The sequence below is a fragment of the Pelophylax lessonae genome (genome assembly GCF_965119305.1).
Source record: "Pelophylax lessonae genome assembly, chromosome: 8".
NCBI lineage: Eukaryota > Metazoa > Chordata > Amphibia > Anura > Ranidae > Pelophylax > Pelophylax lessonae.
This window is the reverse complement of record NC_138775.1, coordinates 262,118,267-262,133,787: the sequence shown is the minus strand read 5'-3', so window position 1 is coordinate 262,133,787 and position 15,521 is coordinate 262,118,267. Positions and strand designations below refer to the sequence as shown.

Sequence of the window (15,521 nt, the reverse complement as noted above, 5' to 3'; positions counted from 1 at the left end):
ACCTGCCAGTGATTTCTAACTCAGCCTCATTGTCTGCATAGGATTAGTAATAATGTGATCACACAGATCATGGGCTCATTACATTGACTTTTATATGTGCTCTACATATGGCAACACACTATCAGAGCTGCACGTTATCTGGATACATTGAATCATCTCCCAGTGTGACAACCTCTCTACCGGAAGTACTCCCCTCCCCCCTCCTCTCCTGGTCCCTCCTAGTTGTTAGGATCCATCAGTATTGGAGCTGCAGCCTTTCCATAGCAGGTAATGTGTAATCAGTGTGTTTGACAAGTAATGTGTGTGTGATCAGTGTATGGCATGACAGGTAATGTGTGAGCTGTGTGTGTATGTGTATATATATATATATATATATATATATGACAGGCAACATGTGAGCTGTGTGTATAACAGGAAATGTGTGATGTATACAAGACATGTCATGTGTGGTCATTGTGGGATAGGTAATATGTAATCAATGTATATATGACATAACAGGTAATGTGTGATCAGTGTGTATGACAGCTAATGTGTGTGTATGAATATATATATATATATATGACAGGTCACATGTGATCATTGTATGATAGGTAATATGTGATCAGTGTATATACTCCCTGTATATGACATGACTAGTAATATGTAATCAATGTTTATATGACGACAGGTCATATGTGATCAATGTGTGATGGGTAATATGTGATCAGTATATGTATGACATGACAGGTAGTGTGTGTGTGTGTGTATATATATATATATATATATATATATATATATATATATATATATATTTATTAGGGATCGACCGATTATCGGCAAAGCTGATATAGCGAGGGCTGATATGCACTTTCCCCGATATATCGGAATTGGCCACCAAGGTGACTGATTTTGCCGATATTTCGGGAAAGTGCTTGTACCAGAGTGATGCCTGCTGCTAGAGGCATCACCCCGGTACCGGCGTCCATAGCTGACGGTCGGCTGTCTTGTAATGACAACCGATGCGGCTGAGAAGCCCTTGGCTGTCATTACAAGGAGCGGGAGGGGACGTCCCCCCCCCCCCCTCCTGCCGCCTTCCGCGGCTCTCTCGGGTCTCCCGTCCCAAAAATTCTTTAAATATATTAACAGTAAAAAGGTTAGGTCTAAGAATGTAGGCCCTTTACAAAATAACCAGGAGTGGGTGACTGGGGACAAAGAGAAGGCAAATTTATTAAATACTTTCTTCAGCTCTGTATATACAACGGAGAACTGTGTATATATATATATATATATATATATATATATATGTATATCGGGGAACTGAAGAAAGTGCAGAGAAGGGCAACCAAACTGATAAGAGGCATGGAGGAGCTCAGCAATGAGGATAGATTAGAGGAACTGAATTTATTTTCTCTTGAGAAGAGGAGATTAAAGCGGTTGTATCCCGCTTTTTGACACTTTTACCTACAGGTAAGCCTATAATAAGGCTTACCTGTAGGTACAAATAATATCTCCTAAACCGGCATGGTTTAGGAGATATTTACAGTGCATGCAGCCGCTCGCGCGAGCGGCGCATGCGCTCTGAAGGTCCGGGGGGACCTTCAATTATCTTGCCGGGAGCTTGCCGGAAAAATCACTCCCGCGCGCATGCGCGGGAGTGACGTCATCGCGGCTCCGGCCAATCATCGCGCCGGAGCCGTCTCTTCCGGCCAATCACCGCGCCGGAGCCGCCGAACCCGGAATAGACGGCGAGGGATCATGGCAGCGCCCGCAGCGATGTCCGGGGGTCCGTGTCGGGGCTTCGTTCTAAGGTAAGTTACACATAATGGGCTAGTATGCGATGCATACTAGCCCATTATGCCTTTGTCTTGCAGGTTTTTTTTTTTTTTGTTTCTAGGGTTTACAACCGCTTTAAGGGGGGATGTGATCACCATGTACAAATACATAAGGGGTCCATATAGTAAACTTGGTGTTAAGTTGTTCACTATAAGGTCAACACAGAGGACAAGGTGACACTCTTTACGTCTAGAGACAATTGAGTACTGTCCGTGATACTTTTTTTATTTGCACTAACATAAAACTTTTCAGGACAAGCTTTCGGGGTATGTCCCCTTCTTCAAGATCCAAGCAGTACTCAAGTACAAAAATGTTGTTAGTGCAAATAAAAAAAGTATCACGGGCAGTACTCAATTGTCTCTGTCGCAAGTGCACTAATACGGCTGCAATGACCTCAAGCATGATGGAAGATACGTCTAGAGGAAACAGATTTAGTCTCCAAATACGGAAAGAGCTGTGAAAATGTGGAATAGACTCCCTCCAGGGTTGGTTCTGGCTAGATCACTAGATTGCTTTAAAAAAGGCCTGGATTCTTTCCTGGGTGTACATAATATAAATGGGTACTAACATTTTTTTTTAGGTAAAGTTGATCCAGGGAATATCCAATTGCCTCTCGGGGGATCAGGAAGGAATTTCTTCCCCTGCTGTAGTAAATTGGATCACGCTTTGCTGGGGTTTATTTTCGCCTTCCTCGGGATCAACAGCGGCTTTAGGTTTGTTTATATGGGATTGTATGGTTGGGTTTTCAATACTGTTTTTTTTTTTTTTGGTTGAACCGGATGGACTTGTGTCTTTTTTCAACCTGACTAACTAACTATGTAACCAGCCTGCACGACCTCCGAAGACCCGATCAAAGCCGCATTCGGCTCTGATCGGGTCTCCATGTAAAAACCCGGAATTGATGTCATGACATCGCTTCCGGGTATTCGGCGCCAGATTCAAAAAAATGACAGCATTCAAAACAGCCAAACTTGGCATTTTGAATGCTTTTAAGTGCAGAGGAGGTGTTTGGGGTCTTTTAGACCCCCAGATCCCTCCACAATAGTACCTGTCATGTAAAAAAAATAAAAAGTTTTTAAATGTACGAAAATATCAGCCAATATCGATATGCAATGGCAAAAATATCGGTATAGAAAAACCGATATCGGTCGATCACTAGTGTATATACCCTGTATATGACATGACTAGTAATATGTAATCAATGTTTATATGACGACAGGTCATGTGTGATCAATGTGTGATGGGTAATATGTGATCAGTGTATATATGACATGACAGGTTATATGTGTGTGTGTGTGTGTGTGTGTATATATATATATATATATATATATATATATATATATATATATATATATATATATATATATTGAACAGAATTATAGACTTAACACTTTGTTTTTGCCCCCATTTTTCATGAGCTGAACTCAAAGATTTATGACTTTTTCTATGTACACAAAAGGCCTATTTCTCTCAAATATTGTTCACAAATCTGTCTAAATCTGTGTTAGGCTCCTTTCACACTATCCGTCCGTCGGACGGATTCCATTTTTCTAGGCGGGGGGATCGAGCCGCCGATCCCCCGCTGAGCAGGAGGATGACAGCTGTGTCTCCGCGCTGTGTGTGGAGACACAGCTGTCAGTTCCCCATGCATCTCTATGGGGGAAATTGGATGGGAACGGACCGCCGGTCCGTTCTCATCCGATCCGATCCGCTGGACGGATGGAAAATAGGGTTTCCATCTGTCCAGATTTGACGGATCGGATCGGGTGTCAGCAGACATGTCTCCGCTGACATCCGATGCCCCATAGGAATGCATGGGGGGACCGTTCAGATCCGCCAAAAAAACGGACAGGCTGTGTGAAAGGGGCCTAAGTGAGCACTTCTCCTTTGCTGAGATAATTCATCCACCTCACAGGTGTGGCATATTAAGATGCTGGTTAGACAACATGATTATTGCACAGGTGTGCCTTATCTTTGAGTTCAGCTCATGAAAAATGGGGGCAAAAACAAAAGTGTTGCATTTTTATAATTTTGCTCAGTGTGTGTGTGTGTGTGTGTGTGTGTGTGTGTGTGTGTGTGTGTGTGTATATATATATATATATATATATATATAACAGGTCACATGTGATTGTTGTGTGATAGGTAATATGTGATCAGTGTATATATGACATGACAGGTAATGCATACTCAGGTGACAGGTGGTGTGTGATTTGTGTATATGACAATTTGTAAAGCCCCAGGGTGACAGAGGAGGTACAGCAGGGTCCTTTGCACAACACACACTCCATGCAGGAAGCAGTTATGTGCATAGAGGAAACATAGGACATGCCAGATTCCTGTGCAATCTCATCTCTTCACTGGGATTAATACAGATCATGGGTTCATGTCATTACCTCTCAGTCAGTACAGTACAAGGCAAGGATTAATGTTATATACAGTAAAACCTTGGTTTGAGAGTAACTTGGTTTAAGAGCGCTTTGCAAGACAAGCAAAATTTTCAAATAAATTTTGACTTGATATACAAGCGATGTCTTGATATACAAGTAGCCTCAAGTCACAGCTGAGTATAAAGGAGAAGAGAGGCGCCTCTAAGTGTAGCAATATGGTTAAATTTAATAAAGGGAAAACATTTAGCAACTCACATGGTTGATGATTGGAACAGGGACATCTAAGTATGGGGGCATCTGGGGTAAAGCTGTCCACATAGACCGTCCTCCTCACCGCCATCTACGTCATCCCTTCCATGCTGCCCCTCGCTTTCAGATCGCTTTACTGCAGGGTGGTCTTCCCGGTCAGGATTACAGACTGGCAGCCGGCGGTGCAGAAGATAGTCTATGTGGACAGCTTTAACCCGGATGCCTGCATACTTATATGTGCCTGTTTTATTCATCAACCATGGGAGTTGCTAAATGTTGAACCTTCATTAAATGGAACCATATTGCTACACTTAGAGGTGCCTCTCTTCTCTTCGATACTCTGTAGCTCCTGCTGGATTTTGCTTCCAATCCCCTTATGGAAGCGGCTATTTGTGGATGGACATTTTATGCAACCTATCGCAATGCTATAATCTTTTTATATGGACTATAAACTGAAGGACTTATGAATAAATGGTTGTGGAACGAATCATCTGAGTTTCCATTATTTCTTATGGGGAAATTTGCTTTGATATAAGAGTGCTTTGGATTACAAGCATGGTTCCGGAACGAATTATGCTCGCAATCCAAGGTTTTACTGTAGTTTGTTATAATTAAATTTTTACCAACATTAGATATGTGAGTACATAATGTGATATTATGTAAATACTTCAAATGTTCTTGCATATTACTGTATAAGATGTATATATTTAGTTCTTATTGAGTTGATGTTTCTTTGCACAGGCTAGGTATTTTTTTTTTTAAACTATGTACAATGTTAGGTGTGAAATCATAAATGTTTTGTAATTGTGTATATGCAATTTTTGTATATTATTAAGCTAGGTTGACATTTTATGCTTCTCAGGAATGTTTGCAAAATTGCATACTTTGCCGAAATGCACTGGCCTTTAGCAGACACGCTGCGGTATCATTAATTGTTAATGGCACCCCCAAGCATCTGCAAACGTACACGTTTTCGAATGTGCCAAACCGTGTGGTGCCCTGCAGAGTGGGTTTGGAAAAGAGCCAGGGACTTCTTTTCCATGTTTCGTATTCGTAGTGCAGCCCATTAAACTGAATGGGCTGCCCTACACACGATGCATGGGAATGTGCGAAAAACACGTGGAAATTCGCCCACCCTTGTTTGCAGTTGTAAGTGTGAACCAAGCCCTAAAGCTAAACTCTGGAAATTAGACAAGCTCTATGCTTGCAGTGGGGCCCCTTACACTGGAAGGGTTTATTGCGTATTTAGTCTAGGTATAATACCTTTTTCCTTGCTCCAGCAGGCTCCCTCCATCCATGATCTGTCCAACGCAATGTCCTCTCGAATATTCTTTGGGCCGCAGTTGCATGCTTACTTCCTCATGTACAGTGCAGGGTTATTAGTCCTCCATTGTGGGTGATGATGCAGAGGGACCTTCCACAGAGCCTCAGGCAGAAGAGAACAGCTCTGGTGCCTGCCAGACCGAGGGATAAGGTAAGTAATACACATATCCCTGCACCCCCAGACTAAACGTGGGGAGAGGAAGAACCACTGCAAGAGTTGAGTTTGTCTAATCCACAGAGTTCAGGTTTATAGTATATGCATAGCCCAAAACTGTCAGTGGAGGACAAGGGAGGGAGGAGGAGGAGGAGCTGTACCGGCCACAGTAGGAGGAGCTGTACCTGCCACAGGAGGAGGGAGGGAGAGGAGGAGAGGATGTGCCTGCCAGAGGAGGGAGAGGAGGAGGAGTTGTGCCTCCCATGGGAGGAGGAGGGAGAGGAGGAGGAGTTGTGCCTCCCATGGGAGGAGGAGGGAGAGGAGGAGGAGTTGTGCCTCCCATGGGAGGAAGAGGGGCTGTGCCTCCCACCAGAGGAGGAGGGAGAGGAGGAGGGGCTGTGCCTGCCACAGGAGGAGGAGGGGCTGTGCCTGCCACAGGAGGAGGAGGGAGAGGAGGAGGGGCTGTGCCTGCCACAGGAGGAGAGGAGGAGGGGCTGTGCCTGCCACGAGAGGAGGAGGGGCTGTGCCTGCCACAGGAGGAGGAGGAGGAGGAGGGGCTGTGCCTGCCACAGGAGGAGGAGGGGCTGTGCCTGCCACAGGAGGAGGAGGGGCTGTGCCTGCCACAGGAGGAGGAGGGAGAGGGGCTGTGCCTGCCACAGGAGGAGGAGGGAGAGGAGGAGGAGGTGCTGTGCCTGCCACAGGAGGAGGAGGGAGAGGAGGAGGGGCTGTGCCTGCCACAGGAGGAGGAGGGGCTGTGCCTGCCACAGGAGGAGGAGGGGCTGTGCCTGCCACAGGAGGAGGAGGGAGAGGAGGAGAGGCTGTGCCTGCCAGAGGAGGGAGAGGAGGAGGAGTTGTGCCTCCCATGGGAGGAGGAGGGAGAGTAGGAGTAGCTGTGCCTCCCACGGGAGGAGGAGGGGCTGTGCCTCCCACCAGAGGAGGAGGGAGAGGAGGAGGGGCTGTGCCTGCCACAGGGGGAGGAGGGAGAAGAGGTGGGGCTGTGCCTGCCACAGGAGGAGGAGGTGGGGCTGTGCCTGCCACAGGGGGAGGGGGAAAGAGAGGAGGAGGGGCTGTTCCTGCCACGGGAGGAGAAGGGAGAGGAGGAGGGGCTGTGCCTGCCACAGGAGGAGAGGAGGAGGGGCTGTGCCTGCCACAGGAGGAGGAGGGAGAGGAGGAGGGGCTGTGCCTGCCACAGGAGGAGGAGGGAGAGGAGGAAGAGCTGTGCCGGCCACAGGAGGAGGAGGGGGAGGAACAGGACCTTTGCCTGCCACAGGAAGAGGGATACTATTAATAATGAATGGTATGGCAATGCAACACAGATAGAGCAGGTGTTGCTATGCATTGCGGTAACGTGTGGTAACCTTTTGTCACAACGCATACGTTGAATGACCCTCAGTATCTAATGTGGAGCAAGCATGCAGCCAAGGACTTCTGACTTTCCTGACCTGTATACATGCATCAGGTCAGTGTTCACAAAGTAATAACGCTAGATGTCAGCAACTGTCAGGCAATGAGCATTTTCAGCAGTGGCTGCCCCTGTATTTCTCTTATTGCAGGTTTCCTTTAATATTTTAAGTTTTACTAACAGTATTGTAACCACAATCAATCTGAATAAACACTGGGTGGTGGAATTCTTGTGTTTTAGCCTGCAGGTGGCACTATTCCTCTGTCCTCTGCTATTGGAATGTTGGAATTTACAGATTAGGAGTGATACTTTTTGTGATGCATTCACCGTCACGTCTATACTTTCTGGGGTGCTGAAGGGACTACTGCATTTATTTACACTATAAATATATATATATATATATATATATATATATATATATATATATATATATACACACAGTACCTCACAAAAGTGAGTACACCCCTCACATTTTTGTACATTTTTTTTATTTTATTTATTTTTTATTATCTTTTCATGTGACAACACTGAAGAAATGACACTTTGCTACAATGTAAAGTAGTGAGTGTATAGCTTACAGTGTAAATTTGCTGTCCCCTCACAATAACTCAACACACAGCCATTAATGTCTAAACCATTAGAAACAAAACTGAGTACACCCCTAAGTGAAAATATCTAAATTGGACCCAATTAGCCATTTTCCCTCCCCGGTGTCATGTGACTCGTTAGTGTTACAAGGTCTCAGGTGTGAATGGGGAGTAGGTGCATTAAATTTGGTGTTATCGCTCTCACTCCCTCATACTGGTCACTGGAACTTCAACATGGCACCTCGTGGCAAAGAACTGTCTGAGGATCTGAAAAAAAGAATTGTTGCTCTACATAAAGATGGCCTAGGCTATGAGAAGGATGCCAAGACCCTGAAACTGAATTGAAGCACAGTGACCAAGACCATACAGCAGTTTAACAGGACAGGTTCCACTCAGAACAGGCCTCGCCATCATGGTCGAACAAAGACGTTGGGTGCCTGTGCCCAGCGTCATATCCAGAGGTTGTCTTTGGGAAATAGACGTATGAGTGCTGCCAGCATTGATGCAGAGGTTAAAGGGGTGGGGGAGTCAGCCTGTCAGCACTCAGGCCATACGCCGCACACTGCATCACATTAGTCTGCATGGCTGTCGTCACAGAAGGAAGCCTCTTCTAAAGATGATGCACAAGAAAGCCCACAAACAATTTGCTGAAGACAAGCACACTATGAACATGGATTACTGGAACCATGTCCTGTGGTCTGATGAGACCAAGATAAACTTATTTGGTTCGGATGGTGTCAAGCGCGTGTGGTGGCAACCAGGTGAGGAGAACAAAGACAAGTGTGTCTTGCCTACAGTCAAGCATGGTGGTGGGAGTGTCATGGTCTGGGGCTGCATGAGTGCTGCCGGCACTGGGGAGCTACAGTTCATTGGGGGTTCCATGAATGCCAACATGTACTGTGATATACTGAATCAGAGCATGATCCCCTCCCTTCGGAGACTGGGCTGCAGGGCAGTATTCCAACATAATGACCCCAAACACACCTCCAAGATGACCACTGCCTTGCTAAAGAAGCTGAGGGTAAAGGTGATGGACTGGCCAAGCATGTCTCCAGACCTAAACCCTATTGAGCATCTGTGGGGCATCCTCAAACGGAAGGTGGAGGAGTGCAAGGTCTCTAACATCCACCAGCTCTGTGATGTCGTCATGGAGGAGTGGTAGAGGACTCCAGTGGCAACCTGTGAAGCTCTGGTGAACTCCATGCCCAAGAGGGTTAAGGCAGTGCTGGAAAATAATGGTGGCCACACAAAATATTGACACTTTGGGCCCAATTTGGACATTTCACTTAGGGGTGTACTCACTTTTGTTGCCATCGGTTTAGGCATTAATGGCTGTGTATTGAGTTATTTTGAGGGGACAGCACATTTACACTGTTATACAAGCTGTACACTCACTACTTTACATTGTAGCAAAGTGTCATTTCTTCAGTGTTGTCACATGAAAAGATATAATAAAATATTAACAAAAATGTGAGGGGTGTACTTACTTCTGTGAGATACTGTGTGTGTGTGTATATATATATTAGTGTGTGTGTGTGTGTGTATATATGTATGTATGTGTGTTAGTGTTCAATCTTAGATTGTAAGCTCTAACGAGCAGAGTCCTCGGATTCCTATTGTATTTGTACTGTCTACCCCCAAGTTGTAAAGCGCTGCGTAAACTGTCGGCGCTATATAAATACTATATAATAAGAATTTGCAGTTGGGGGACAGTAAAAACATACGGCTGAGCAGCCCAGCTCAGCACCCCCTAGATCCGGGTCTGACCTAAGGTTTGTTTCGCACCAGGTTGAGCTGCGTGCAACGGTATTGATCAACACATGCTCAAAGCATAAGTACATAAAAAAACAAATGCTTTCTATGTGACCTGTTCACACCATACATGTGCAGTTGTGTGCGCTGCACTAAAAATAATTTCAAGGCACGTCGCCCCATGTCAACACATCACATCACAACAGGCTTTGGTGCAATGCAATGTTATTTTGTGACTTTTTATTAAAGTTAAAAAGAAAATGCCTCAGAAATGCAGCCCAGCAGACCCCTGCCCCCCCCCCCCCCCCTCACTCGAGTGCCCCTATAGCCCCCCGCTTGTTATGGTGGCACTCGTGCATGCTCCCTTCCAATGCCCTGTTCTTTATGTACACAGCCCTGCTCCTAATCACTGACTGTAAATGACAGTGGTGGGAGCCAGTGGGAAAAGAGAAAGCCGCTGCTCTTGTGCTCACCACTGGATTGAGGTGGAGCTCAGGTAAGTATTTAGGGGGGCTGCATGTAGAAGAAAAAAAACCTTCGGCCTTTACAGCCACACATGGGCAAACCAGTTCATACACCCATGCAAAAAGCCATCTTTGCCCGCACAGATTTTTAATGCATGCAATCATTTTAAAGTGGAATCCCAGGCTAGATTTAACTGAGCTTTAAACGGCTCCCTCCCTCCTCTTAACTGCTTTTCTAACTTCAGTGTAAAAAGAAGATGCCTATACTTGCCTATTCACAGGGCGCTCTGGTAAAGTCATTTAATCTTCCCACCTGCTGGCTTCAGGGGAGAGGAGAGATTGCCGACTATGGATGGAATGCCTGGACAGTGACATCCCCCATAGGCTTACTATGGGGCATCTGATATTGGCTGTCCCTCCTCTTCACTGAAGCCGACCGCTGAGAGCTGATCACCTGACTGGATTAGAGTACCCCGAGAATAGGTAAGTATACACATCTTCCTTCTACAGCACACATGTCAAACACAAGGCCCGCGGGCCTAATCTGGCCCTCCAGACCTTATCAAGTGGCCCTCGCACCCAGTTCTGCAGATCATGGTGAAACTCCATTCTACCACCTCCGGCTCCGGCCCTCCGCTCCCCTTTGTCACTTGCAAACACAGCTAAGTATTTCATAATCAGCCAGTATGCGATGCACCCCACACATTATGTCTTTGTCTTACAGGGTATTATTTTTTTTTGGAGGTTTACATCCTCTTTAAGTGCCGTTAAACTTCCCTCATTTACAGATTGAAGTTCATCCCTTTCATCTAAAACAGGAGTTCCCAAACTGTGGGTCGCGACCTGCTTTTGAGTGGGTCGCCGGCGGTAGAGCAGCCAGAAGCTGTGCAGGGATGACGCGCCTGCACCGGAAGTGATGAGCGGGGCCGGTGCAGGGCATTCTGGGACGAAGAGGACGCAGAAGAGGACGCGCTGTCTTCAGCTGCCCACATCCGAGATGGCAGCGCTGGAGAAGAAATTTTCAAGGTAAGTATTTCTTCTAAAAGGTAAGTGCGACCCGGGCAGTACAGAGGCTATCCATTATGGAATGTACTAGTCCTGACTGTCCCGGGGTATTTTTATCTAAATTGCACCCCCGAGGCCGGAACTCCGCTTTAAGAACAGACCTACAGACCCTATCATGTTTGTAACCCGGGGACCGCCTGTATATCCGAATAACTAAAAATGTATTTGGATACTTATTGTTTTTTCCTTTACAGTTTGACGGGAAGAGGGTTTAGGAGATGAATGGCCTCGTTGGAAGACGCCGTATCAGAGACTCAACACCCATTAAAAATGGCGGCTCAGTGCATTATCGATTTCCCCCTAACATGTTACAATTCTATCACACAGGTACGTTCACCTGTAATGGAAGTGTGTACTATGTACTTAAAAGGGAAATAACACATTGTACAGGAGGTTCTATAAGATGTCCACCTCCTGAAGAAACAGGTGGCAGGCGGTGGATGGACAATCCTGACTGAGCTATTGCCAAGAGTGGAGGTGTGCCAAGTCTTTAGGTCATGACTTCTACAAAGCCTGTATTTACATAGGAATTTTAAAGGGGCTTCACCATCACATTGTGTTGATGTGCCCTGTGCATTTCTTCTAGATCTGTGCAGTAATCCATCTTGAATTTTTACCTCTGTGCAGGAGTTTCCTGTAATAACGACCAGTCACAGCTGCACTCTCTCCTGCAAGGTGACTGGTCTTGTCTCCGCCCCTTCCTGTAGTTTTCTGCAGACAGCCTGTATACTGGGTGGGGCCTGCTGGGTCCCTCCCACAGCTCTGCTGTCTGCACAGGTTATGCGTAGCAGAATGATGATGTCACTGCTACTTTTATATGGCAATATTTGTTTTTAAAGGTATTTGGTGCAAACAAAATGAAAGATTATATCAAATACTTACTGTAATTATTTTTTTCCTGGCACCAATCCATTGCAGCATACATATGGTAACATGTTGCCATGGATTGGCGCCAGAAAAATGGAAAATTGTCTCAAATATTTAGCGTAATTTTTCTGTCCTGGCGCCAATCCATGGCAGCATACTATCACATGTATGCTGCCATGTTGGTGCCAGGAAAATGGATTTATATCCTCTATGATGATCGAGGAATATATTTAAGTGTTTTGGTCCCTGGAGTTCAGCTTTAATTCTGAAACCCAAAAAAAAAAATTCTAACGCAAAAAATGTAAAATGTAACGCACAAAAAAAAAAAACACAATTCTTGGCAGGCATTAGAAATTGTCTTTTTTCACTTTTTTTGCTAAAAAATGCAGTGTCCTTGGCACTTCCTGTCAGCATAAAAGAAAGCAAAAACTTCTCTTCATTGGGTAAACTTTTATCAATCCACCATGTAAGGTTACTACGCACATTACAATCTGTTTGTACAATCTTCTCTCGATCTACCAACAACTATGTAGTTCAAGGGTCTGCTTGATTGGATACAGATTGGTTTCATAGATTAGGTAGGTCCTCATATTACATAGTTTTAGTGAATTTAAAATGAATTGCATGAACATTGTACAGCCAGATTGTAATGTGGATGGTGACCCTAATGCGGATGAACAAAGGCAGACTTGTTTGAAGTAACGCTTAACCATGACTCTCTCCAAAGGTATGTAGCACTGCCCCCCGCAGGAACTGCTGGATATTGTCTTTGCGAGCTCCCCTGGTTACTAACACACATTTACTTGAACAAGTCTCTAAATTATTATGATTATTATTATTATTATTATACAGGATTTATATAGCGCCAACAGTTTGCGCAGCGCTTTAAATCCCTCCTTGTTCCCAATGGGTCGTCACATGAATGAACAGTCTAGGGGTGTGGTTTGTTTTGTTGTTTATTGATAATTTGGGATAGGAGAAGGTAATAGTGGGATACTCTAATTGAACTATTCACAATGTTTGCGGACTTTTATCTTCAGAACTCTGCTTGGAAAGATATGGAACACCCAGGCTGTTAATCCACAATGCCAGGGTGGATGGGGTTAATTCTCTTGTTCTCTTTTCTCTCTTACAAGATGACTTGAAGGACGATAATCTACCATGTTCAGGACACTCTCACTAGCATCCTCTTCCTGCTGACACCCTTCCACTGATTATCCTAGGAGCAGGCCCCCCCCCCCTCAGGTCAGGCCCCTTGACACGAGATTCTGTACTCACTGTACTGCAGAGACAGATCCTCCAGTGTCTTCCCCTCTGTCAGCTTCTCTGGACCTCTGGGCTCAGCTCCTCACTGCTACCCTTCAGGCCATCAGGACTACCCCCTGAGGCCGCATGGCACCTCTACAGAGGAGGAGGCAGCTGCCCCCTCCCTCCAGGGCTCCGCTCCCCAACAAAAGACCTTGAGCACGTGCTCCTGGCTTTTATACAGTATCCCAACATGCACTGAGGTGACTTTCCCTCTTCCAATCAGGACTGTATCAAAGCCCATGCACCCATTCGTCAGGTTTCCTCCCTCTGTCCAACATGCCTCTCTATTGGACCAGTGTGAAACACTCTCTAGACAGAATAAGTTGCACTCAGAGCACAATGAGCAGACCTCGCTAACAGATCCTGCTCTCTGGTAGGCATAGAACAATTTAGATTAACCTGCAGCCCCTCTGGTAAGCAGACAGAGCTTAAACTTTACTCTCTCACTAGCACCTACATAGGAGGGTGCTACAGATACAATGGAGAAACGAGTGTAGACATGAAGGAATAGGGTGTGTGTTTTTCAGGATCACCAGGTGAGAATAAAACCGGAATAAAGGAAACAAATGCAGCCAGCACATTTTAGGTCTGGTAAGCTTCAGTACATTAAATGTTTGTTTTGGGGTCTTTATGCTGGCCCTGAAGAATAGCAAAATTATACAAGGCAACAAGTATTGCTAACCTGAAATTCGCCATTCTCAGCTAACAGAAGAACTGGGGGATATGGACATTCTTTGGATTTCGCTCCGTCCTTTTTTTAGATGGTTTTGTTGGAGAAGGAAGTATTCGTTAGGTTATTACAGCAGAAAGAAGGCTAGCGTGAGACTTTCAAGTAGTGGAAATGGATTCTTATGTGTCTGTTTGTTGTACAAGAGGAAGAGATGACAATTGAAGGACAATTCTGGTCTTGTTACATTGGGTAGGAAACATCTGAGAGGGGCATTATGTGGTCACCATTATATATGGAAAAGTGGAGGCATTATTGTGAAAATCAAGTGGCTCGAAGGCAAAGCTGATATTTCAGTTAGTGCAATGGATCTAGAACCTCAATCCGGCTCAAAAATAGATTTCTGCTGCTGATTCTAATTATTAGATGTTTTATTGTATGCACAAGAAGACCACACTGACACGTGTTCAGATAAGTGATACTACTGTTTATTTCTACAGCATACGTGGGTTATATATTGTGAGTAGTTTCTGTTGTCATAAGCATAATATTATTTGATTGCTTGCAGCTTTCTGGTTAGTTTTGTCAATTATAAGGTAAACTCCGTCCAAATTATGAATGTTATCTTTGGGGGAATTCTCTGTACAGAGGCGCCATTTTCCTCACAGAAATTCCATCTCGGTGGGAGGGGGTATCTAGTAACGGCCATTTTGAGTAAGATATACAAAAAGCATATTTACATTTATATAAAAAAATAGACATAGGAAAATAGACATTTTGCCTGTTTGATCAGTGTTCATTACATTCCTTCACATTAGTAGCTGTTCGAGTTGATTTGAATCGTTCACTAATGTTCACCGGTCCTACATTTTGGTGTCTCATGTTGTCTTCACACAGTAATTCCAATCTCGCCTCCGACCTCAAATCCTATTCTGCTCACAAAGCAAAAATCTGTTGTTCTGAGGCCCTTTCTATAATGACAGTATATAAATGATCAGTAGGGAGAGCAGGGCCGGTGCTAGACTATTTTACGCCCTAGGCAAGACCAGCTACTTGCGCCCCCCCCCCCCCCAAAAAAAAAAGGGAAGGGGTTAAAAACTCCTCTATGTCATACCCAGTGACCCTGATCCGATGGTTCCTCCATGTTATGCTTTCATACCCAGTGACCCCCCATATTCCTCCATGTCAAACTCGGGGACCCTAATGTCCCTCCGTGTCACACCCAGGGACTTTGATGTTTTTCTATGTCACACCCTTGGACCCAAATATTCCTCCATGTCATGCTGTCATACCCACTGACCCTGATGTTCCTCCATGTCACACCCAGGGACCCCTATGTTCCTCCATGTCATGCTGTCATACTCAGTGACCCCAATGTTCCTCTATGTCAGACCCTGATGTTTTTCCATGTAACAGTTGGGGACCCTGATGTTCCTCCATGTCACACCTGGGGACCCTGATGTTCCTTCGTGTCACACTTGGGG

The 15,521-nt window shown here is 45.2% G+C and overlaps 1 protein-coding gene across 2 annotated transcripts in view; it reads left to right on the top strand.

Moving 5' to 3' along the window:
• The first annotated feature begins 202 nt into the window (after positions 1-202).
• Positions 203-15,521, top strand: part of MIGA1 (mitoguardin 1) — a 130,155-nt gene continuing 114,836 nt past the window's right edge. The window contains exons 1-2 of one of the 2 annotated variants that reach the window (XM_082265326.1): positions 203-267; positions 11,390-11,522. In XM_082265326.1, the coding sequence (XP_082121452.1) occupies positions 11,418-11,522 (105 nt within the window). In that variant the 5' untranslated portion in view covers positions 203-267; positions 11,390-11,417. Of the gene's footprint in view, positions 268-11,383; positions 11,523-15,521 lie in introns of those variants that run through there. The other variant, XM_082265325.1, reaches the window with a different exon arrangement.